At 38.3% G+C, this 24,923-nt stretch overlaps 1 protein-coding gene across 5 annotated transcripts in view; it reads right to left on the bottom strand.

The window, feature by feature from the left end:
* Positions 1–1,848: 1,848 nt before the first annotated feature.
* PLEKHA1 (pleckstrin homology domain containing A1) overlaps positions 1,849–24,923 on the bottom strand; it is a 59,975-nt gene continuing 36,900 nt past the window's right edge. For 3 of the 5 annotated variants that reach the window (XM_089510074.1, XM_089510076.1, XM_089510075.1), the window contains exons 7-12: positions 23,414–23,554; positions 22,213–22,281; positions 16,628–16,692; positions 14,443–14,506; positions 11,620–11,709; positions 1,849–6,628 (exon numbers count right to left, since the gene is read on the bottom strand). In XM_089510074.1, coding sequence (XP_089366200.1) covers positions 6,308–6,628; positions 11,620–11,709; positions 14,443–14,506; positions 16,628–16,692; positions 22,213–22,281; positions 23,414–23,554 — 750 coding nt within the window. In that variant the 3' untranslated portion in view covers positions 1,849–6,307. Of the gene's footprint in view, positions 6,629–10,194; positions 10,266–11,619; positions 11,710–14,442; positions 14,507–16,627; positions 16,693–22,212; positions 22,282–23,413; positions 23,555–24,923 lie in introns of all 5 variants that reach the window. The other 2 variants (XM_089510077.1, XM_089510078.1) reach the window with 2 other exon arrangements.

Here is a 24,923-nt window from a genome sequence, read left to right as displayed (position 1 = left end):
ATGATTTTCCAAGAGAAATCTTGTGGAAGCCCTTATTCCTTTTCTTGCCCAAGTGATGCCAAGAAGTACCTCTGCTTCAAATCTAGGTACCACAGAAAAAGAATGAGGGCTGGGGCAATTGTATAGATTTATGTACCACTCTCTTTTCTTCCTTCCTTGGTTCCCATGAAGAAATGAATGCTCAAAATAGCAAGTTTTAACCATTTCAATATATCTCCAGATAGATCCTTGTTTTTGGTTTTCCGGTCTTGTGTCCCATCTACCAGAACTGTACTCTCCCTTTTTTCCGTGTCTTTTTCTCAGCCCAGTCTGTTGTTGTTTTACATCAAGACATAGCAACTAGTTTTCAGTTGTAACCTGAACCATGCTACCCACAAAAAAACAGAGACCTGTCTTTGATCCCTATTTCTATCCATGCTTCTTGCTAGTTCAACCACTCGGGTCACCTCAATTCTGCACCATTGCCTCAGGATCTTCCTTCCCTCCACAATTCTAAACATCTGCACCATGTTATTTCTGACTTCAGAAGCATGACTCAGACTCTCTCTCTCTTCACACTTGCAATCCACTCTTTTCTCTCTCTGCTGGTTTCCATATGGCTCCTCATTCTTCCTTCCCAGCATGTACAACTGTTATCCACTGGGGGTTGGTTCCAGGACCCCCTATGGATACCAAAATCCATGGATGCTCAAGTCCCATTAAATACAATGGCAGAGAAAAATGACACCTATTATATAAAATGGCAAGAATCAAACTTCCTTTTTGGAAAGTGTGTGTGTGCATGTGTGTGCGTGTGTGTATTTTCAAGCTGTGGATCGTTGCACCAGTGGATAAGGAATCTGTAGAGACAGAGGACCGACAGTATCACCAACCCATTCTTTCAAGATCCATTCTTCTTGCCTCATAAATCACTTTACTAATCCTTATCTAGAGTGACTTAAATGGGAACAAAGGCTTTTAAATCCCACTCCATGAATTAATCAACACATCAATGCAAGGATATGTGCAACTACCCCCATGACTGTTTATGATAAACAACATTGATATAATTATCAGTTTGTAGGTTTTGCATCATCATTTCCGTTTCACCTCACTGATAACATCCCCGAACCAGGTATATAAAAATATGCCAACTGAGGCAACTCTCCTTGAATCACAAAATACAGTATTGTGCCAAACACTGCTTCTTAATCTTTTAAGATATCACAACTTTGTTCTTATTTCTGTTCTGAACATTAATCACCAACCTAAAGATACAAGATCCTGTCCCACTACCCTATCCAAATTTAAGTATAGCCCAGTTTCTTCAGCTCCCAGATTACCATTCTCCCTGCTTTTTCCAACCATTGGATTCTCATATATCCCACTCAGGCCCCACCTCTCCCTCTTTTTTTCCACTTCATAACATTCCACCACACAAACACATAATGGTGAACACTGTTGTTTGAGCATATCTGTATAAACAGCTCTCATTCCTATAAAAGCCTACTAATACTAAAAGCCATAATTTGACCTTGTGAACATATGATCCAATTCCTAATTAAATCAAATCCTTAGTTAATTGTCTGACCTACAGCTTCCTTTAACCAAATATGGGGAAAGTGCATGTGAGTCCCAAATCCTACCTCTACAGCCCGCAAAGACACACTGGCAATCCCCAAAGCCCAATCCTTGCCCCTGTTGAGTAGCCCATCCCTGCCTTTAACTCTTAAAGAAACAGTTTTATTGCAATATTATTGTTGTTATTATTTATTCCCAACCTAAAACAGAGATCTAAGGTTGGGTTACAAACAGCATTAAAATAAGTTAAACAGTTTAAAACAATAAAATAATGAAATAAGACAAAATGTGTTAAATAAGTTAAAAACAGATTTAAAAGCTTGTATGCACCACCATATCTGGAATGAATTAATGAGGCTCAAAGCCTTTGATGAATGGCGAAGTTTCAACTTGGTGCCTAAATGACATGAGTATTTGCAGCTGTTAGGCCTCTAAGAAGAGGGCATTCCACAGTTGGGGTACTGTAGCAGAGAAGGCACTCTCCCATGTCAACACAATGTATTGATTTCACTGGGGGTACACAGAGAATCCCATATTGGGAGAAAGGTGGAATAAAAATCCCATCCATAAATCCATAAACAAACAAACAAACAAACAAACAAATAAATAAATAATAAATAGGCTTCACCCCACAAGACTGTAATCCTCAGACAGGTACATAACAGGAGAGGTGTTCTCTCAAGTATTGAGGTCCCAAGCCATTTAGAGCTTTAAATGTCATCCCAAAGGAATGTCATTTAAAGAGCACTCAGTTCTCAACATCACTCTGTATGTGACAGGCTTCCATTCTGTGTGTGTGCAAAACCTGTGCATTATACTATATTTCTATCATCTGTGGGGATCACTGTCTATTTAAAAGGTACTAACAGATCATTGTACTAAAGACAGCAAAGTTTACACAGGGCAGTTTTTGTTCATATATATAAACTTAATTCAGTTTTTTGTGAATCCAAGAAAAGAACAAGAGATGGTATACAAAAATAGTTTTCACAGTTAACAATTTATCTTTTGAAATGCACTAAATGTAGTAGTCTGATAGGATTGTTATGTTTTGTCATAGAAATCAATTTATTCACAAGTGTGACATTTACAGAAAACACCACAGGTTCTAAAATAATTTAACATTTTTCATCATTTTTATATAAAAAAGTACTGATAAATAAGAGACCCTGACAATTTATCAACCACAAATATTTCCCACACTATTCAGCTATCTACGAAATCTGATTTTAAAAGAACCCCATAAAAGGTACTGCTTTGTTTCTGATTCATTGTTAAAAACTGGCAATATCAAAACAAGATTAACATGCAGTGTGGAAACTGTACCAGAACCAAGAAATCTAATACTACATCAAAGTATGGCAATACAAACATTCCAATTCAGTTTCTCCCACAAAGTATGCATTTGTGAAAAATAAGGATTCATATAACTATTGGCTAAATTTGTTACAAGTTAAAATATATGGTACTAAACTAGACTTATTATAACATTCAACTTATCTGATCACATGTAACTGAGAAGGCAAATAAGTGTAATTTACAAACACTGCTTGTAAATGTTTAGCTTACAGTTAAGAAATGTAAAGGTGCTGCTATACTGAATCAATCTGAAACAAGATCACAATCGTTTGGCATTGTTACTACTCCATCTTTAGACTTTGTCCATGCTTACATTCTTTTCCCATTTCAGTTTTGAGTCTTGGGACCAATTTTTTATTTATGTTTCTATATACACTCTTCCCCCTCAAACATGCAAATTGGGTTTTTTATTTTATTAACATGTTGATTTTGTATACTTGCACCCATGTGCCTTTCAATTGTCATTACGCTAAAAAGTAAAGAAAAAGATGGGAGTAACTTTAATGAAATAGAAGCTGACTATTCTGATTTGTGGAAATCAATGATCCAAGCTGTTAACATGCTGGAAGACAAAATGAGTAGCTACATAGGTAGAATGCTAAAAATTCACAAAAGAATGCTAAACCAAAGAAGAGACAAATGGATCAGAGAAAAGTAATCTTCAGTCTGTACCAAGAAGGCAAAATACTTGTGGTTCTTGGTCATTATTATGTAAAACTTAAAATGAAGAAAAGAGAATGATCCACAGACTCAGGCACAGAACAAATCCTCTCATTAAATGTCAGCAGCACTTCTGTGAAGACACAGCATTAGATGAAAAGATTTTCCAGGAAGGATATCAATATGCTACAGTAATTTGTAACCTGGAACTATTTAGCTCAGGTGACTCCTCAGACATTGTTAGACTGTACTCCCACCATCTATTGCCATCAGCTATGCTGGCTAGAGCTGATGGCAATTTCAGTCCATCAACATCTGGCGGGCCATATGTTCTCCACCTCTGAATAATCTGAGCAGTTAAAAAAGACCAGGACCAAATGAGGAAGGTGCAAATGTTTTAAGCCTCAAGAAACAAACCAATAAGTTCATTACAATGAATAAAAAAAAAGATGGAAGTTGGGCTTATATGTAAAGATAGTTGCTGGACCACAAGTGTTACTCTACACCTCCTCTTTTTCTTTATATATCATTCAAAGAAGATATATGTCAGTCATTCTAAGTAGCTAAAGAAAAATTCCCTGAAGCCATGAAATGGCATGCAATAAAAGAGAAGGTTAACTATCCCACAAAGTTGGCTCTACCAATTTTTTACTGTCAAATTCTGAGCAAGTTTAAGCAAATTGGAAGGCAATGATTGAGTTGTTTCATTTGAAAAAAATGCTAACATAAAAAAATTGTGATAGTCTAGAAAACTAGAGCCATCAAGTCCCAGTGCCCATAAAATCATATTGGTCCTTGAACCACTGCCTTCTGTCAATGAGGTTTTAGGACTGGAATGGCTGAATGTCACCAGCAACTTACTCTGAAAAGTGAAAAATCCCTCAGTGAATTGAACACAAGGGGACAAATAATAGCATGAAGAAGACAGCAGGCCAAGGTTTTATGGGGCTAATATAACATCCCACAGCACTTCCTTTCTCAACTATTAACTTTTTTAAAAATGGAGTTTACATTAATAAAACATAACCTAATTACTGTCTGTGTTACTGAAGTGGGTATTTTTCACTCAAACCTCCCTTTGTTGCCTGTTTTGTCAAGCATTACCAGCATATGGTTTTAAACAATTAGACTACTGAAAACTGGAAAATGTGAATTGCATAAACCAGCATCATTTGAAATTTGGGGGGTTTTAATTAAAGCAAAGATTTTCACAATATAGCCACAAATAGTGCATACTCATTCTGATCACACATCCAGCATCAGCTTCAAAAATTCTTTGTTTCTCATCACTGAAGCACAAGTGATAAGATACCAATCTGCTGGAAACCCTAGCATATCATGATAAACATGGTCAACTAAACTATACAAAGTAATTTCACCTCAAGATTCAAAACCACAAAAGCAAAATCCAGTAACTACCTAACCCCCAAACATTTAACATATCATGAAGGAAGAACCCACAGGCACTTTTAATAAAATTAGTGCAGCAAAAGTTACAGGCCACAATTGCATTACCGAACAATTCAGTACCACTTAACAGAATGAAACAATTTTGTTCAGTTTTTTAATGACTCAAATATAAAATGGAAATCATTTACAACACACTGGAGAAAAGGATCGCACAAAAGAAAAAAACCTTAGACAACAGTTTTAAGCATTTAATTTTTTTCAAAGCCTAATATAAAATACTTTTAGATAAACCTTTAGAAGATTTAGTAGTCCAGTTTCCCTTCTCCCTTTTTTTAAAAATCCATATAGCATCCTTACTTATTGGTGGTCCATTAATATCCAAATGTGCAAAAGTTACAAGTCATCTTTAGGAGTGCATCAAAAATAGGCTTAATATTCAAAATAGCTGTATTACTCTTATGTAAGTTTCACAGCACCAAATACTAGGGATTCTAAGGGAGTTGGATTCTCAGAGCAGGGCAGTGATTTACAGAGCAGTTACAAAGGAGTCCCAATTAAGTCAACACACTTATGTCAGCATTAAGTGATCTTTTAGATACGCACTTCCATGTAAGTTAACACACATTTGCTGTAATGTCTGAAATGCAGCACAAACCTTTTTCATTCTGTAATTGCACACACAGATTATGTAGTGGCTCGCAAATCTGTGTATTAACTATTGGGGGAGCACTCCTCATTTCAGACACTGCAGCAAAGTTTTTGTATTTTTTTACTTTATACGAAAACTCTCTTTGCATAGGAAAAGTGCATTATGTTACCGACAGTTTCTGCAGTCCTGATCCTGTAAGAACAGACTCTTCATCTATATACTCAGATGTCTGAAAAGGTGTGACAGTATTTTTAGGGAAAAAAGTCAACTTGTATGTCATCCAGACTTACATAATTAAGTGACAGATCACAAGTCATATGTTGACATTTATTATAGCACTAAGATGCTACTCACTTCTGCCAAACTGAATAAGTTCAGCTGGCACTTTACTTATCAACAACATGTATTTTAATCAATTTTGGCCCCTCCCTATTAAAAATTTGTCTTCAGGCTACAGAGAAAGCAAAAGGCCCACTCTGATAATCAATGGAAGGCATTATATGAGTATCTAAATACACACAGATTTGAATGTATGCATGTACATACAGGTCTATATAAGCAACATTCCATTCTTTGTTCTTTTATCCCATAGTCATCTTTGGCTAAAGTCTGAGCAAGGAAATTCAAGGACCAAAAACAAATGCATCATTTCCCCAAATTCTTCCATTATTACACATCACTGACTGGAAGGCTTGCATCATCCAAATCCACAGGGCCTGAATCCTGTTCCTGAGCGCCATTTTTATTTTGAGGTTCCAACAGGCCCTGTAAAGTCATTTTGGAAGTTGAGTCTCCTGAAGAGACAGCCTGGATCTTGAAGCTCCCTGACTTGGTCTTGGTAAAAGATTCGTGAAATCTTCGCTTTTCCATGACAGTGGGCTTGCTGTTAAGGTTTTGGACCATAGAGGAGCTGTGAGTGGTTGTGGAATGTGGGGTGGCTGCTGCTGTTTCTGCAGGACAGCTGGATTCTGAAGAACAGTTGGAATGCTCCTGTAAAAGAGAAGTGCTTGTCAGATGCAATGGCCATTTACTGCATGTTAATAACTCATGTCAGACTTGTATCACTGTAAAACAAACCAAAAAAATTAAAAGGGAAAAGCAAAGCATAACAGCATAAAGCAGATGCCTGTTCTACACAGCAGAATGTAAAGACTGAGCTTACAGCACTATGTGATTGCAAGCTGAAGCAGCCAAGTCTAATCCATAAAGTCTAGCATGGCTTGAAGTTCATTAACATAACCTGGCTTTTGACACAATAAGTGAATTTTGAAGAAAAAAAATTACTGAAAATCTGAAACTGCACAAATAAATGTTTCTTGTTTCCTTATAAACAATTCCAGAAACTAGTCCCAAAAGTGCATGCAAAATGTATTCACATTCAAAAAAGAAGCACAGTAGAATCCCTCAGTATTTGCTGAGGATCACTTTCAGAGTTAATGAAGTTTCCATTTTTGTTGGATATTCATCTATTCCTTAGGTATTTCAGCAAACTGAACCACAAAATATCATGAAGAATAACCTAAATCCGCTACAATACAATATTTTCTAAATAGAACAGATCTAATAGGTGTGCTTCTACATTTTAAAGGCATTGTTGAGTTTAAATAAGAGTAAATTAAAATCCTTTATATTAGCATAGCTAACCAGTCCCTTAATTACTCCACTGATAAAATACTGATGGATGCATTTGCATAACACCATCAAAGACAAGCAGCTTGCTGGTTTATGTTACTTGATCATTCCTGCTTGCAGTGTATTCTATCTTTTGCCAGTTGAAAGAGAAACAAGCTGCATCCAAGCCCATATAAATATATATATATATATATATATATATATATATATATATATATATATTAATTAAAAAAGCAGCAGCAGCAAAATTCTGTACTTCATTTAGTACCTTCCACTTGCAGTGTGCACCATCATGCTGCTTTTCTACATTAAGCCTGGGTTCCATATATCCCATTTTCTAGAGAGGTAATATTGCCTCAAATGCTGAATTATGAATTGTAAATAATAATATTCAAATTATTCAACATGATCAATCTACAGCTGAATTCTACTTCAAAAGTACATTTTTAGACAGGAGTGGAAAGTACAGCCTGCAGGCTACCTGTGACTGCAACCACATTTTTGCAGCTTCTCCAAGCACTCAGACATCTTAATTTTCTAAAGAACTGTGCTGATGAGAAATCACTCCAAAATACCAAAAGGCACCCCTGCACTTGGAATGATGTTTCCTCTCTAAATACTCCATCCCATCCAAACCCTCTGGAAACCATTTTTAAAAGCCTGTATGTGTGAACCAGAAGTAGAGCTCTTAGCTGAAAATCAAAGGCCCACAATGGGTAAAAACACTGGCTCCCAACCCTGCATAACCCTGCTTTAAGAGATATGCAAAGGACATTGGTGACACCTATACAGTGAATTACTAAAAGCTAATACATCTGGGGATGTAGGCAAAGTCTATGAAAGTGTATGCTGCTACTTATTTCACTCTGTCTCAAAGGTAGCTACAAGATCCTTTTGCATACTGATATTCCAGACTAACATGGCTATGTTTCTGAATTGTAATTATAATCAAGGCTTAAATTTCTTAGGTTGTTCACACTTTCACAATCATTTTTATCCACTTCAATAGTTAACTACTCTTGAATATTGAAAGATCTTTTCTAACGTGGAATAGAAAAACAGGCTCAGGACGCAGAAGGTGCAGATACATAGCAACAGGTGTAACTGAATCTGTATCATGACAAGGTAGCAATAATCCTACCTAGAGTCCAAGCCACAGGTGCATCACACTGAGGCATGGCTGGGACCTTTCTTTGAGGGAACAGAAATGATATGACAGCCAATATGACGTAGTGGTTTGGATGCTGGACTAGAACTCTGGAGATGAATTCTTGCTCAGTCACAGAATCCCACTGAATAACTTCAGGTAAGTTAGAGTCTCTGAACCTCAGAGGGAGGCAGAGGCAAATACCCCTCTGCACAAATCTTTCCAAGAAAACCCATAACATGTTCATCTTAGGATTGCCATAAGTAGAAAACAACTTGAAGACACACAACAACAATCATCTGCCATTGCCTGGGCCTCAGAGGGAGAAAACTGCTGGATTTGATCCCCTTCCCCCACTGCCATTCCCTTCTCCTTTTGTGTCATGTCTTTTTAGATTGTAAGCTTGAGGTAAGGGAACTGTCTGATTAACAATTTGTAAGCTACTCTGAGAGCCTTTGGGGTGGAAGAGTGGGGTATAAATACTCCAGATAGATAGATTGATAGAATTCTCCAATTCTCATTTCTTATTACCACAATGTTACCATCCTCCTTTGAAATTAGCCATATTGTAGTGTCAATCCTATTGTCCCAAACTGTAGACCTCAGATCACTAAATTAGCTGTAGAGCAATTGCCATGGGGTGCCAAATTTAATCCTGTAGCACGGATAGATGTAATGAAATTGCTTCTTCCACAAGATATTTGACATACTGGAATGACTTTCTGGAACAATCTTTGTGCATTGTTCTTGCACAATGTTAACACCTTCAGCACCAGCTTGCATTGGTAATACTGTGGAAGAGGTGGTCCCCCATTTTCTAGTATACAGCTGCTTAACTGGGAACTACTATTGCAAACTATGCCATCTATAAGATTGTCAACCATTACTTCTCCTGGAACTATTCATGCACAGGAATCTTTTTCAGAGAAGAGGAAGAGAAGATGAAAATTGTAAACTTCATTTTGGAGTAACAAAAAATAAACCCCAAAACAAGTTTGCTTAAACAAAAAGAATGAGCTCCAAACACAAGTGAATTCCAAATACAAAACCTGAACTTATGAAGAAGCTTCTTTTCTAAAGTGAATACTATGTAAACATTTTTATAAAGTTTTGAACTAAGCTCAAGTGGGACCAGCAGTAGGACAAACAGTACATGTTGTGATCAGCACTTGCGTGACAAGGTATACATTTTGCTATACCTACTGATGTATACAATAAAAGACTTCGTACAGTCATTGAATTACTTTTGATTAATATACAGATTACAAGCTGTAACAGACCCTACATCTTGTCCAATGATCCCATGCATATCTATTATAAAAGCCATGCAAATCAGTCCAGGACATTTTCCATAGTGTGCACACTTTACATGCACACATACTGGTTATTAGGATCTCACAGGCTTTTAGTTAGCTATGTTTCAAAAATGATATAATGAAAATATGAACTCTCATGCAAAATTAGGCCAAGTTTAGGTTCTATATATCTATATCTATGTATCTTTACTACTAAAGCTTTTGTGTTCAGTAAAAATAAGCACAATGGAAATGCAAACAGAGATTTTACCATTCTTAATGTATCTTATTTCGAAGGAAACATTTAAACAGAGCAAACCTGATGGCCAATGAGAATTATTCTGGAATTCAGTAATTCCACAGCTATTGTAATCAACAGCAGAAACCACAAGTTTGACCTCATTATCTTGCATAGTGTTAGTAAATGTTTTGGAATTTCAGCCCTCTGTTAAGGTGGCAAGTTTACATGAGAGCCCACATACATGCTGCATTCACCAGTTCTTGATGTATACCTCTGTATACAAGGATTCGACAGCCTTCTGGCCTGCCGCATCTGGAACACAGTGCAAAGCTAAGATTAGAGTAACCTAAACTTGAAAAAAGGAGGGAAAAGGAAACAGACAGACAGACAGACAGGGAAAAAAAGAAACACTACAGACAGTCACCAGCTGAGTATTCAGAAAGATTATACACAGAGAAGGACACAAACATAGAAAAATCCCTTCTTGAAAGCTCCTCTCTCACCTTGAAAACATTTATTCCCAAACAGAGCCTCAGCTGTATTGTGGCAACTTAATGAAACTACTATGATCCCCTTGAAAAATCAAGCCATTTTAAGCAAACAGTCAATATTGTTAAGACTATGCCTTTAACACAGAAGAATGAAAATTAACTTCTGATATACTGAAGGGGGGGAGGGGGGACTTAACCTGCAAAACATGAATCATAAATCATAATGAGAAAATAGAAAATTGCAGAACCATTGATTATAGAATGCAATACATTCTAAATTTGCTTTCTACTAGACTAAATGTTAGAGCTACTAACATTTTTATATAGTTTTTTGTGGGTTTTTCAGGCTATGAGGCCATGATCTAGAAGAGTTTATTCCTGATATTTTGCCAGCAGCTGTGGCTAGCATCTTCAGAGAATTTCTCTGAACTCTTCTAGAACATAGCCTCATAGACCCAAAAACCCACAAAAATTATGGATGCTGGCATGAAAGCCTTCACTACTAACATTTGTCATTCCAGTTAACACTCAAGCCTGTATCTTACTGGTAGTCCCAACTATCAAAAGTAGAGCTATTGAATAAACTGGGAAACAAAAGTAGCACATATAAAAAACAGCATCAATTCAATGGTTCCACTGTAGTTGGGACCACCAACTGGATTTGAATGTATAATTTGGTAACTGTAGAATTATGATATTAGCTGTCCACCAACAATAACATCTAGAATTCAGTTCTCTGAATACTATACTAAAACCTTCACTAGATTTGAATTTCTCTGAATCCCTGCTAAGAGGAAAGAAAGTCAAAAGAGTTGTACTGCAAACTACTATAAACCAATTTGAGGGGTCTCTCAAGTACAAGATTTGGCTAACATGGTCAAATAATTTAATAGGTTCCACCGTAGTTCAGATTACTTAAAAAAACATAAATAATTCTCAAATCCACCAGTTGTACTTTCTGAATATTAGGACAATGCAATGCAGACTGGCAACACATATGCTACAACTAAGATTAGCAGCTAAGTAGAAATGCAAGGTCCAGTGCAACCTGTAATGCACACAAAGATGTTACTCCAGATTTAGGAGTGACTATAAAGGCAGACAGAAGAAAGGAGATCAAAAGTAAAGATTATCATTGTGAAAACACTATGATTTAAACTTGGCTAAAAACATACAGAAGCTGCTGATCTTCCAGGTCCCCGCTGTGCTACTATTGCACCAGAAATTGCTTTAATCCAGCTGTGCATGTCTTCGGGGCTATCTGCCTAAAAAGAGAATGCAAAATAATAATAGTGTATGTTTGGAAATATACAGTTAAAATGGCAAGATTTTAAACTGTGGTGATGTCAAAACACATCCAGTACCTTCCATGTTTCTCAAAAATGAAAACATGGATTTTAAAAAAATATTCTCAACCAAAGCTTGTCAATCAGTATTTTATTTTTTATTATTATTGTTATTATTATTATTATTAACCTTTATTTATAAAGCGCTGTAAATTTACACAGCGCTGTACATACAATCTTTTTAATTGGACGGTTCCCTGCCCTCAGGCTTACAATCTAAAAAGACACGACACAAAGGGAGTGGTGGTGGGGAAGGGGCCTTTCCTCAAGACTGGGTTCAACATCTGTATATATTGGCCAGAATCATGTCCAGAATGCCTAACCCAGAGTTACGCACTTATGACTGTTTCATATTTACAATTTTTATGTAAACCTCTGGGATTCAAGTAGTCCAGGAAAGTCTACCACCAATTTTATCTTACTGGGCAGCAGCCACTGCAAACTATGAAGAGCTGTTCCCTTGTTCAGGAAGAAGCTGACTAATAGCCCCAGTTCATCCCACAAGCAATTTCCAGCACCAAAAAAAAAAAAAAAAAAAAAAAAAGGGTTTTAAACTTTGTATTTTTAATATTTTATAGTGTTTTAACTTAGACTGTTTTAAATTTGTTAGCCACTTTGAGTCCCTGTATTGAGGAAGGTGGGATACAAATAAACAGAATAATAATTCATAGAAGGGAGAGGGAACAACAGTAAGCTGCTTCCCAATCAACAGGCAGAGAGACCCCCATTGATCACAGCAGCTGTTGGGATGGAGCAGTCAGGCTGGGAATCACTACATAGTGCCACAACATATGAATTCATGCCTCCCCAACAGATTCCAGCCAATGCACTTTAAAGTTTAAAGTAAGGACAGTGATTTCAGAATATTGTAATGACTATATTCAGTTTTCTTTCACAAACAATATTTTAAAAACAGTCTCATTACTATTTTCTGCATTCATTTCCCTGCTACCTAGTGGCACTCAAATCTTCAAGTGGCATGGTGATCTTTGTCTATTGTGCTAGAATAAAATTCCCTCAATCTATGTTACTGAAATTGCAAAGATAATTTTAAAATTATTATCTTTTACAGAAAGCACAAAGGAAGGACCTTTTAAAAGACTTATCTGGAAAAGTTACTGACACACAAAGCATTCAGGTGACTATAATGTTAGAAATGAAGGAAGTTCTGTTCTACAACTTCAGATTATTCAAGCCTGTCTAGATGCTGGCACATTGGCACTGACCACATTTTGTGATGCTGCCATCACAAATGCACATTTTCTAAAGAGGAAGAAAGAGATTCTGAAGACTGATAAATCACGTAGCACCAATGTAACACAATGAAGTATTTTAGTGGCAGCAGGTAATCCTAAAATGAAGCAGCCAGCAGCTGACAGGGAATTACATGGCTCTGAACAGGGCAAGACATTTGTTTTCAAATTTAAAAAATAAAGAGAAATAATATTTTTACTTGTATTACTTTTTAATTTTTGAACCACTCTTAGTCCCAGCTCTGGGTAAAAGGTGATGTATAAATAAAATAATACAATTATTTGCAATGTAGTTTGGAGAAGAGTATAGGCTTCCTAAGCCAAAAAGACTACACCTCGGCAAATGGTACTGTACATATTAGACTGCAACAAAATTATTCAACACACCTAGAAACGAGGAATTGTGCTTTGTGTTATCAGAAGGAAGGAAAGGGGCAGGTAAAACAGATTTACCAGAGAGCAAGAGAAGCACAGAATTACAAGATAAAGAGTCTAAATCTCCATAGGAATATTCCTCTAGTTTTAACATCTGCTGAAGAATTATGATTTAGCAACCCTAATGGGAGAACAAAAGCCAAAATGCAATGGGGCTGTGATGGAAATTTTCATGTACTGTACTTAAGTGAATGAACCAATGTTCATTCACTGAACCCATCGTGTGAGTGAGGCCACGGCAAGATGGCGCATGGACACCACTATTAGGGCTGGGCACGTATGGATGCCCAGCTCTACGAAGCCCTGAAATGAGCCCCAGCATGGCACTTTTGCCTGTCTGTATCGGGCCTTAGTCTCTAAAGAGAATTGAAGTGGCAGACAGGAGAGTAACTTTGTAATCCAAAGAAAAGAGACACCACAAAGTGACTCAACACAAAAGTGTAGAGGTAAGAGAACAAAGGACAGAGAGCAAGGTTCGTTCAATATGCAACTCCATACAGTATTATGTAATTTCTGTATGTCTCTTTCATGGTTGTAAACATCACTTGAAACAATGAATACATAAGAATTATCTATGCAGCACGAAGCAATGTATTATCTGTTTGCCCTACATGATTAAATTTATCAGGAGCCAGGTGTGATGCCCTTCCAAAGAAAGCAGTCATTATACTGATTTATATAACTAGATAAAATATAGTAAAATATATTCAGTTCTATTTGATGAGATTTTTGGTGTAGTACAATTCAAGAAAGGAAATAAGGTGGAAAGCTTTTACAAAGCAACCTAAATCATTAGACAATATAATGGGAAGACAGATGGGATAGAAAAAAAGAAGATTGAGGATGGACTCAATTGTAACAGATCATGAAGGACTATCTTGAGAGGGATTCTGCCTTCTAGGCTGCCAGGGTCAAGACAAACCACGTAACAGCAATGAAAAAGTTTTATAGCATAAAAAGTTACCTGTACATAAAAAGTCCGAGAAGTTGTTACAATTTCAAAAAGATTGTCTCTCATCATTATATCACTGAAAAACAAATAAAAGCACTTAGGAATTTATGAGTCTTTAAAATCAATCCAGTTACACTTATTGTAGCTGATGCAGCTCTTTGCATTTTCACATGAACATCAGATATAAGGAAGTAATCTTTTAAAGAAATTATATTATCACATTCTATATCACTCTACAAACATATAGAATACCTCAGTTAACAAAGCCTCTTAGAGTGAAGCTCCTTTTTACAAATACTTTTTATGCCCAGCCCTCCTTTTTCTCCTCTGTCTCTGTCTCTGGGAATGTTTTGTTTGATGGTGAAGGAAGGCTGGAGAAACACCAGCTTTCAGTGTCAACTTGCAGCCACACATCCACAGATGATTTTGCAATAACCAAAGTTTGCGCTGGGAACAAACAAGATTCTATTTTAACTCGAGTCATGTGTGCCTACCTAGAACAGGCAAGGTAAACAGAAGGTGCCTCCAGGATCTCTTACTGAGCAAGGATGAACAGTACAACAGGGAGAAAAGAGGATGGCAGATAAACCTGCATCATCAGCATATTTAGAAAACATAGATCTCAACTAAGTTTGGGAACTGAAGTACAGTACGCCCGCATTATAGGCGGGCACACTTTATGTGGACTTGAGCGTACGTGCTCAAGCTGCAGAGAACATGCAGGGCACAAGGGGCTGTGCATCCCATTCAAATGAATGGGGCTCGAGCATCCGCGAAATTAGCCTTACGTGGGGGGGGGGGGCGGAACGGATCCCCCGTCTAAGGCAAGGGCCCACTGTACCATTCATAAAGAAAGTGGTAGATGGGGAAAGAAAAAGTCATCCTTCGGTACTTTTTGGAAGATGTTTTCAAGTGGTCCCTAGAAGCTTCAAAATGTTTTTCTAGCATTAGAAAGCCTTGCCCAGCATTCTTTTCACATGTGCATGTTGTTAGTTTTGAATACAGTGGGCCCTTGTTATTCCCTGTGGATAACAAAATCCTTGGCTGCTCAAGTCCCATTCAATCCAATGGCATAACAAAATGGTGTCCCTTATATAAAATGAAAAATCAAAGTTTACTATTTGGAATTTATGCTTTTTCGGAGTATTTTCAATGCTTGAATCCATGGATTAAAAAAAACTGTGGATAAGAAGAGCTGACTGTAAATGTTTTGCTGGAACATACTGAAATGTGTTTCTTTCCTGTGGTGTAGGAACCTACCCATGTTACTTCTGCCTCTGGTATCAAATTTTGCGCTGAAGAAGTAATACCCATGAACACATCTACTATAATGATAGCAAGATACAACAAGATTCTATCCAGTAGTTACATCGAACTATCAAGCTACTGCAATTCTTTGTCCCACTCTAAATTTTATACAGACAAAAATATATACACAATAAACTTACATATTTCAAGTGATAAAATCATGACCTGACTGGCTGGTGTTCAGGCCAAACTGGGGAATACCAGCAGTATCTTGGCACATTCAGCTAGTCAGAAAGGCCACGTAGGTAACAGCAAAGCCAACGAGACATATCAGTAGGTGCATCATGCTGCCAGATTCCTATGCTGTCACCTCACCATTATACACTCACACATTCTGTCTCATATAGACATGGCCCCTAGCCCAGATTTACTTTCACAAATTCAATATGACAAAAGGATAAAAAGTTATTAAGATATTCCAAAAGTGTATTTCTCAGCGTGCCAGGATAGAAACCACCTAATTTTTCTACAAGTTCCAATCCCAGTTTCCTCATTCATATTTACAGCTTGTGTACACACTCAATGAAAAACTGAGCAGCACCAGACATCAACTGGCCTTTTCAGTCTTACTTTTCAAATGTATATAATGCTCAATTATGTGGCATTTTCTTTCATAACACCCCACCAATCATCTCTCTCAAACTGTTAACATATTTGTTTTCCTCTCCTAATTTTACTCCCCCTTTCAAAGGCCCACCTTTTCTTTCAGTCTGATATACTGGTATCTCAACTACCTCTGGCTAAGATATCCTATGTGTAAAAGGTTTTGGTATCATAGGAAGAAAAAGAATACTAATTCACAGTGAGGGATGAAGTGTAGGCAGGGATTCTTGTCCCAACTAAAGGTGACATATTTACCTTTACCATTTTTTCACCTTTCATTTCTCACCTTTGTTTGCATTCCTGGACCTTATGAACCTCTTTCAGTGGTATAATCCGAAGAGGTTCCTTATCCTGGGGGGTGAAAAAGAGGGTTTTCTGGGTTAATTTTTTTCACGTAACCAGGACTATCAACATCCAAAAGGAAATAACTTATGAAAGCTTTACAATCCGAAAACCCCAAAGAGGATATTACAAAATATAATATGCACAAATTGATGAAGCAAATATCCAGTCTCCTAGCTACTTCATTAAGATGACCATTCAAGATTATTTTATTTCAATTGCAAACATAAAGAAGTGACCAAAATAAACAAATCAGTAAGCAAACTTGTTAGCAACAAGAGTTCATTGCTTTCAGCTTCCCATAAATAACAATGAGGAATACTTCAAAGATATAGCTGGGTTAGTCTACAGAATCAGTATGCAGAGAATCAGTATGTATCTCTGAAGATGCCAGCCACAGATGCTGGTGAAACGTCAGGAATAAACTCTTATAGAACATGGCCACATAGCCCGAAAAACGCACAAAAAACTATAGTATGTAGAGAGTTCTTGTAGCACCTTTGAGCATATGAAGTAAACAATAACATTGCAAAGGGATGTTATACCACCTTTGAAATTAACTAAGAGAAAGAAATTAGTAGCATAAGCATTTGTAGATTAAGTCTAATTCATGAGATGCATGGAATGAAGTGTCTAGGAACAGACTTTTATAGCTATGAGTGAGCTGGATGTACATGTGAATAGCAGTAAAAATACAAAACTGGTGGGTATAGTGATGAGGTGACAAGTTCAGTTTTAACAATAGCTATTGGGGCACAAGATGTAGCCTGAAGCCAAAGTGAGTAGATAACCATATGAATGGTAGAGGGATTTACTGGAATGTAGTGTGATGCTGGCTAGGAACCTGGGAAAAGATGTGATAAAAGTGGTCAATTTAGTATAAACATCAAAGAAATGATTTGAGATTTGTCTGCATGCAAAGTGCACGGGCTGATAAAACAAGAAGGACAGTTTAATTTCTTCTGAATCTGGGAGGCATTAGGAGCCCCCATGAGGCTGGGAGGTTAACTAGTGTAAGCGTAGTGTGCCAGGAAATCATTATTTCTGTTCAACCTACTGTTGATGGAGTGGAGTTTGTAGATTCAGGGACTCAACAGATGGGTAGAAAGGGGTGGCGTTTCTACCCCAGAAGCAGGCCATGGCAACCACTCGGTGCAGCCTGCACACAGTAGAAAAAGAAACCACTTTTGGGGCTTCTTTTTGCCCCATATAATGGGCGCCACTGGTGTGCTTGCACGCCATGATGACGCCCCTCATGCGCCACACCGCTTGGGGGCTATGCATGGCAGACGTCATTGTCGTGTGCCCCATGTGAACGGTGGCACACCAAGATGGCGCCGTGATGCACGGTAGGGTTTGGGAGTGTGCGGACGCTCCGCTTTCCCAAGCCCTACTTTCAGCCACAGACCAGTGCAAAGCGCCAATCTGTACTGGGCCATTGTCCCTGAACAAGTACACTATACCAGCATAATGTAAGTTTACACTGGTGTAATGCACCAAGGTCTTGGCCATCTTGATTTCTGTAACACGCTCTACATGGGGCTACCTTTGTATCAAGTTCGGAAACTTCAACTGGTGCAAAATGTGGCAGCCAGATTGGTCACCAGAACACCTAGGCATGACCACATAACACCAGTTCTAAAATCTCTTCACTGGCTGCCGATTAGTTTCCGGGCGCAGTACAAAGTGTTGGCTATTACCTTTAAAGCCCTACATGGCTTGGGCCCGAGTTACTTGAAGGAATGCCTCTCCCTACACAATCCGCCCCACATTCTCAGAACAACTGGGAAGAATCTATTGGATTACCCAAAGACCAGACTAACATCTACTTCCCACAGGGCATTTACTGCTATAGCTCCCAAATTGTGGAATGGCTTGCCGGAGGACATCTGTCTTATTACCACTTTAGATGCCTTCAAGAAGGCACTCAAGACGGATCTCTTCTGGCAAGCCTATCCCCCAGATCTGCTATAACAGCTTTAAGATGATACTTCATTCGGAGCACGAATGGGAAATTAGATGCTGATATTGTACCTGTATAGGTTTTTTGATGTGTTTTTAAGATTTTATATCATGAGAATGTATTTTAACTAACTGTAATTTTTAAATTGTGCTGTACTCCCGCCTCGATCTGCAGGGAGAGGTGGGATATATATAAATAAAACTTATTATTATTATTATTATTATTATTATTATTATTATTATTATTATATTTATAACTCTATACTTTATTAATATTCAGACTTTTGACCCAACATGAACTTTTTGTAAGTTAGGATAAATGTGCTGACCAGCAATTATTAACTTGTGTTTCTAGAGAATTCTGAGCACTTCTGGTTCATTTAAATGACCTTAGATTAAAATGTATCAAACAAAAATATTTCATTTTTCTTGGCAATTTAAATCATAATTTGAAATGATACCATAACACCACCAAAATGGGAGAGAGGAAAAGAATAGAATGTAATTTCCAATTTTAGTATAAACATCAAAGAAATGATCTGAGATTTGTCTGCATGCAAAGAGCACGGGCTGATAAAACAAGAAGCACAGTTTAATTTCTTCTGAATCTGGGAGGCATTAGGACAACTCAGGGATTGGAATGATTTCAAGCTGATTCATGTTATAGTTCCAAAACAGCTCTATAAGGATATCTAACTAAAATGCTGTATGAAGCAGTGCTGCCGATTATGATTTTGGCATAGGCTGCAATGATTAATAAGTTGCTAAAAGTACAAAGAAATGTGGTATCAACAATAAGTATCTAATTGCTGAAAGAGCACAACAGTTAGAATATTAGAAAGTTTACACTGTTTGTTTCCAGTTTAACAAATGCCATGTATGAATTGCATATTCTGTCTCTAAAACCAGAAATACTGTTATGTTTCATTTGCCTCTTTTCATGCGCCATCATGTGGTGACTGGAAGGAGAGCAAAATTCATGCTTCCCTGAGCTGCTATTTCACAAAAAAGTCAATATGGTAGAATCACATTTCATGCTGTCTTTTTATTATGCCAAGCAAATTTCTCTAGGGTCTTGGTGTTTTTTTAAATTATTATTATCACAGTGGTTCACTTTTTCAAAGTACATACTATACAGCAAGCTTTCTATCAATATTCAGAACTGAACCTCCATTGCCTGTGATTCAACTAACTAGTACCCATTTCAGTTGAAGTCTACTTCCATTTTAAAACTGAAGCTATGAAGTATCCACAGTAGCTTTGACTTTAGTTATAAAAATGTGAACATTCTTATAGCCTTTTATGCTGCAACCATAGACTTCTCTTCCAGAGAAACATTTTCAGTGAACCCAAGTTATAATCTGCTATTTAATCATATTGTTATACAGTGCGCACGCGTCATATGCGGGCGAGCATTATGCAGCTTTCAGCATATGCTGAAAGCCACGGGGGGAAAAGGGGCAGCGCATCCCATAGGGATGAATGGGGCGCGCACATGCCGCCACGTCACCACATGCATGAGCCCCATTCATTTAAATGGGGCTCGAGCATAGGCAGTATTTGCTTTATGCGGGGGAGCCCAGAACGAATCCCTCACGTAAAGTAAGGGCGCACTGTACAGTTGGCCCTTCTTATACATGGATTTTTTATACATGAATTCAAGCATCCACGGTTTGCAAATGTTCAAAAAAAAGTATAAATTTCAAATATCAAACCTTGATATTCCATTTTTTATAAGGGACACCATTTTTGTATGTCATTATATTTAATGGGACTTGAGCATCCCCGGATTTTGTTATACACAGGGGATCTTGAAACCAAACCCCAGCGTATAACAAGGGTCCACTGTAGTTACTTTTATCTACAGTTGTTCAACAAATAGCATACAGTTGCCTGGAATGAAATTGACATTCAGTGGTCCCTTGCCTTACGCGGTGGATCCTACCCGGGCCCTGCCATATAAGGCAAGTTCTGCCTATGCTCGAGTCCCATTGAGGATAATGGGGCTCATGCACATGGCGGTCAAGTGCCACGTGCATGTGCGCCATTCATTAAATGGTATGGGGCTTCCAGTGTAAGCTGGAAGCCACATAAAAGGCACCTGTGTATGAGGCGGGCGCACTGTACATAGCAAATAGCCCAGTAAAATGGTACATGGCTCTCACACATGAGAAACTGCCTGAGGGGGCAAAAAAGTGTATCTGGGATGAAATATGAGTGCTCATTGTAGCAGTTAGTTCTAAAACTTCAGATGAACCAATAGGAAACTACAGTTTTAAAAATGCAGACAAACTGCATTTAAAGAGGTGACAGTAACATGAGAGAAGGTACTCAATGCATCATTTTAAGTTAGCTATTGACCTTGCCTCCCACAGTGAATTATGCTTTGAAATCCACGTTGAGAATGGGCGGAAAAGCAAAATATGAAGTATATTCTCAAATGCATTTTTTTCTGTTGCTAGTTTTCTTCCCACTCTAATGAGATAATCCAACGAGAAGTGAGCATTTTGTTTTTAATAAAACAGGACTATCGACAACAAACAAAACAATCAGCAGAACTCTACCAAAGCCTTGTTTCTTGAAGCAAAACAGGATAGCAACTAGGTGTTGTTTCTCCTATACATGACAGAATACAAAGCTGTTCTGTTTAGACTTTCTTACTGGAGTGAGTAGGAAGAATATCTCATATAATGATATCCTCCCTAACTGCTGGAAAATAGACAGTTTCTCAAATTATCTATGATCTAACATCATTTATGATCTCAAGTGATCTATATTTTTCAGATTATCTGAGACATTTTTTTCACCTCTTGTAAATGAACTGTTCTAGTTTGCCTTGTAACTATCAACCTTTACTTCCATTTATCAGCTTTGAGAGGACAGGGATGCATGTGGGAACACTCTACATGGGGCTATTCAGTTTTAAGTTAACAGTTTATGGTCAGATTTGCACTACTTAAACAGTATCACTTTGATTTAAATCAACTTACCCAGTCCTGAGAACCAGGAATGAATAGCCAACTCCTCCAACTCCCCTGTGCCCTCCATCAGCTTCAAGTAGCTGTTATGGGTCCCCTCACATTTTACAAAATATCATTATTATGCAGTTCTGGAACACTAGATTAAGAGAATTGTGTCTAAAACCTTAATTCTCAATTGGAAATACAGCATGGATAGCAATGAGAAAATAAGGGAGGACAGGCTTTCCTCTATGAGATACATGAATTATTTATAAGGGGCTAGTACCTACTCAAAGCAAGAGAAAAGCTGTAGCAAGAGTGGAAAGGGGTAGCCCAATTATTTGTTCCATACTGAAAGTGTCAGCAGTGTCATTACAATGGAATCCAGTCAGTGCCCCAGTTTAATAAGGAAGAAAGAAAAGAAAGAAAGAAAGAAAGAAAGAAAGAGAAGACAAGAGAAGAGAAGAGAAAAGAAGACTAATGCTCTGAATTAAATTTCCAAGAGATTGTGCTTTTATCAGAAATATAAAGTGAGTTATGCATTAACATTCTATAACAATTTATTTAAGAGTTTAAATTAACCTAAATATATCAATTGGATACTTACCAGTTCAGATTTAAAATAGCCTATTGTGTTTTCATCTAACTGGAAGTACCTTCTTTTCCAGTTCTTCATCTATATAAATCAAACAAAAAGTAACACAATTTAATTCAAGTATTATCTGTAAGTCTCATACAATATTGTGTTTTATTCATGGGAGTTTTGGGGTTCTTATCTACACCAATTTTTTTTTCAGGATAACTTGGGCCTGTTACAGACTGCTAAAATAAAGCTGCTTGGTTTAGTACTGCAATAGTTCAGGTATAAAGCCTCCTTCGTATTCATTACTTGGAAAAATGATGAATGGGGGAAGAAAAAAGAAACAAGAGACAGAACTTGGAATAAATGAAAATAAAAGGACTGAAAGTCAGTATAGAATGTGTTCTTGATACTACCTTTCCCCAAAAGAGATTATTATAAACGGAAACCACTGTTTTTAGCAAGAGCAGAAAATTTATCCCCCCTGGTTTCTCCAAGATGCAGGATCCACTCCAACTGATAGTACCTACACTCCATTTGCCAGCAAGACAATACAAAAAAATAGACAAATCCAGACCCATTGCACGCTATACAATTACTACATTGTATCAGGTTGATTTTATTTCTGTACTGTGCCTGGCTCATCTCATCTAATCTCATCTCACCGGTACACATTTTACTTCCATCCATGTTGCTATAAGCCACTGGGGAATGTATGGCAGTCCACATAATGAAACTGGTATGTACTAGAAGTTCATTATACAGAGGTGATTTCAAAAAATGTCTATGATAGCATATTTTCATTGCACATTGTGTATAATGTACTACATAATATGCAGTGTGGGAAGAAGCCCTGCTTATACAATAAGAAACATACAGTATCTGCGATAATGTCTCTGAGCAAATGGGTTCTGGCTTTAGTTAATAATTCATTACCTGAAATCTTTTCCCTCAAAACAAATACACAAAATTAATAAACAAGTAGCCTCTATTTAACTGTTTAAACACAACCATTCAATTAAGGTGATTTTTATCAAAGGCAGAATCACACAATTGAGCATGACATAAAAATGTCATGCTCTGAAGTTACCAACAACACTTCCCCATTTGTTCTTCACTCTTACCAAAAGTTTTAGCCAGCAGTTGTCTTCCTGGCAAAAAGCTCTTACTGTATCTTAACACAGAAGAGAAACCTCATGTATTTCAGAAATGTGTCCTACTTGCTTACCACAGCTCCTTGTTTAACACAGTAGCCAGCTTTGATCACAGCATTATCTGGGGGATGTTTGGCGGAAAAGTAAGGAAGGTGGCTTTGGGACCGTTTCAAGTAGTTTTTATCACCTTCACCACATTCATTTACCTCTTCTTTCTAGAGAAAAGTAAACAAATTGGCTTAGAGGCTACATCTAAAATTCACTAGTACTTCATTAAGAGAAAATATACTTTTCCTTAGCATCATTCCAGATTATAACTCCCGTTTTGGGTACTGCTTTAACCAGAATTTCAGAAAACATGAGAGTTATTTATACTAATGTATCTGTAGCTTATCCCAGACTTATTTCATGTCCAAGCAAATGTCCTTTAGTATAACAGATGTCCAGTATCTCTATCTATACACCCACACCAACATTAAAACATTTTACCGACCCTCAAAAAGTTTGGAAACATAGTCCAACAAATAATTTTGAACTGCATGTGAAAATTAAGAATCAAGCTTGTAAGAATCAAGATGGTTGGGGCACATTTCCTGAAGATCCAGCATTAAGTTCTTGGATGCTAGTTCAATACAGAACTGAAATATTTAAAATTCAGAAGAACTATCTTCAAAGTTTTAAGAAGCCAGATGAGCAAGTATGAGCAATATAAGTGTTTTGAATCTGGAGTCCTTCAGTTACAATCCCTATAATTGCTCTGCAGGCGGCGGCGGCGAGAGGAGCCCAGCAGGGACCCAGGAGCCCAGGTAGCAACACCAGCCCTCCGCGGGCGGCGGCCAGAGGGAGGAGCAGCAGCGGGGAGGCATTTAGGCCCCCGCACTCACCACCAGCCCTCCGCAGGCGGCGGCGGCGGCGAGAGGAGCCCAGCAGGGACCCAGGAGCCCAGGCAGCAACACCAGCCCTCCGCAGGCGGCAGCCAGAAGGAGGAGCAGCAGCGGGGAGGCATTTAGGCCCCCGCACTCACCACCAGCCCTCCGCAGGCGGCGGCGGCGGCGGCGAGAGGAGCCCAGCAGGGACCCAGGAGCCCAGGCAGCAACACCAGCCCTCCGCGGGCGGCAGCCAGAAGGAGGAGCAGCAGCGGGGAGGCATTTAGGCCCCCGCACTCACCACCAGCCCTCCGCAGGCGGCGGCGGCGAGAGGAGCCCAGCAGGGACCCAGGAGCCCAGGCAGCAACACCAGCCCTCCGCGGGCGGCGGCCAGAGGGAGGAGCAGCAGCGGGGAGGCATTTAGGCCCCCGCACTCACCACCAGCCCTCCACAGGCAGCGGTGGCGAGAGGAGCCCAGCAGGGACCCAGGAGCCCAGGCAGCAACATCTATAAAACCCTGGAACACTTTAGAGCATTCAATATTTTTTTTATATATATCGCTCCAATTGTGCTGCAGAGAACAAAGGAGCAAGCGACTGGTGATAAGAGGGGCTCTTCTTATTCACCATTTTCTCTCCAACAGACTCCCGGGCCAGGAAGCAGCGCTTCAGAAGCCACGGGATCTTCTGCCCAAGTAAGGAGGTGCAGAAGTAAGTGA

Source organism: Sceloporus occidentalis, unplaced genomic scaffold, assembly GCF_023333645.1.
Source record: "Sceloporus occidentalis isolate IW3139 unplaced genomic scaffold, rSceOcc1.0.p SCAF_2, whole genome shotgun sequence".
Classification (NCBI taxonomy): Eukaryota; Metazoa; Chordata; class Lepidosauria; order Squamata; family Phrynosomatidae; genus Sceloporus; species Sceloporus occidentalis.
Note: the sequence above shows the minus strand (reverse complement) of the source record. Positions and strands in the feature narration are given on the sequence as shown.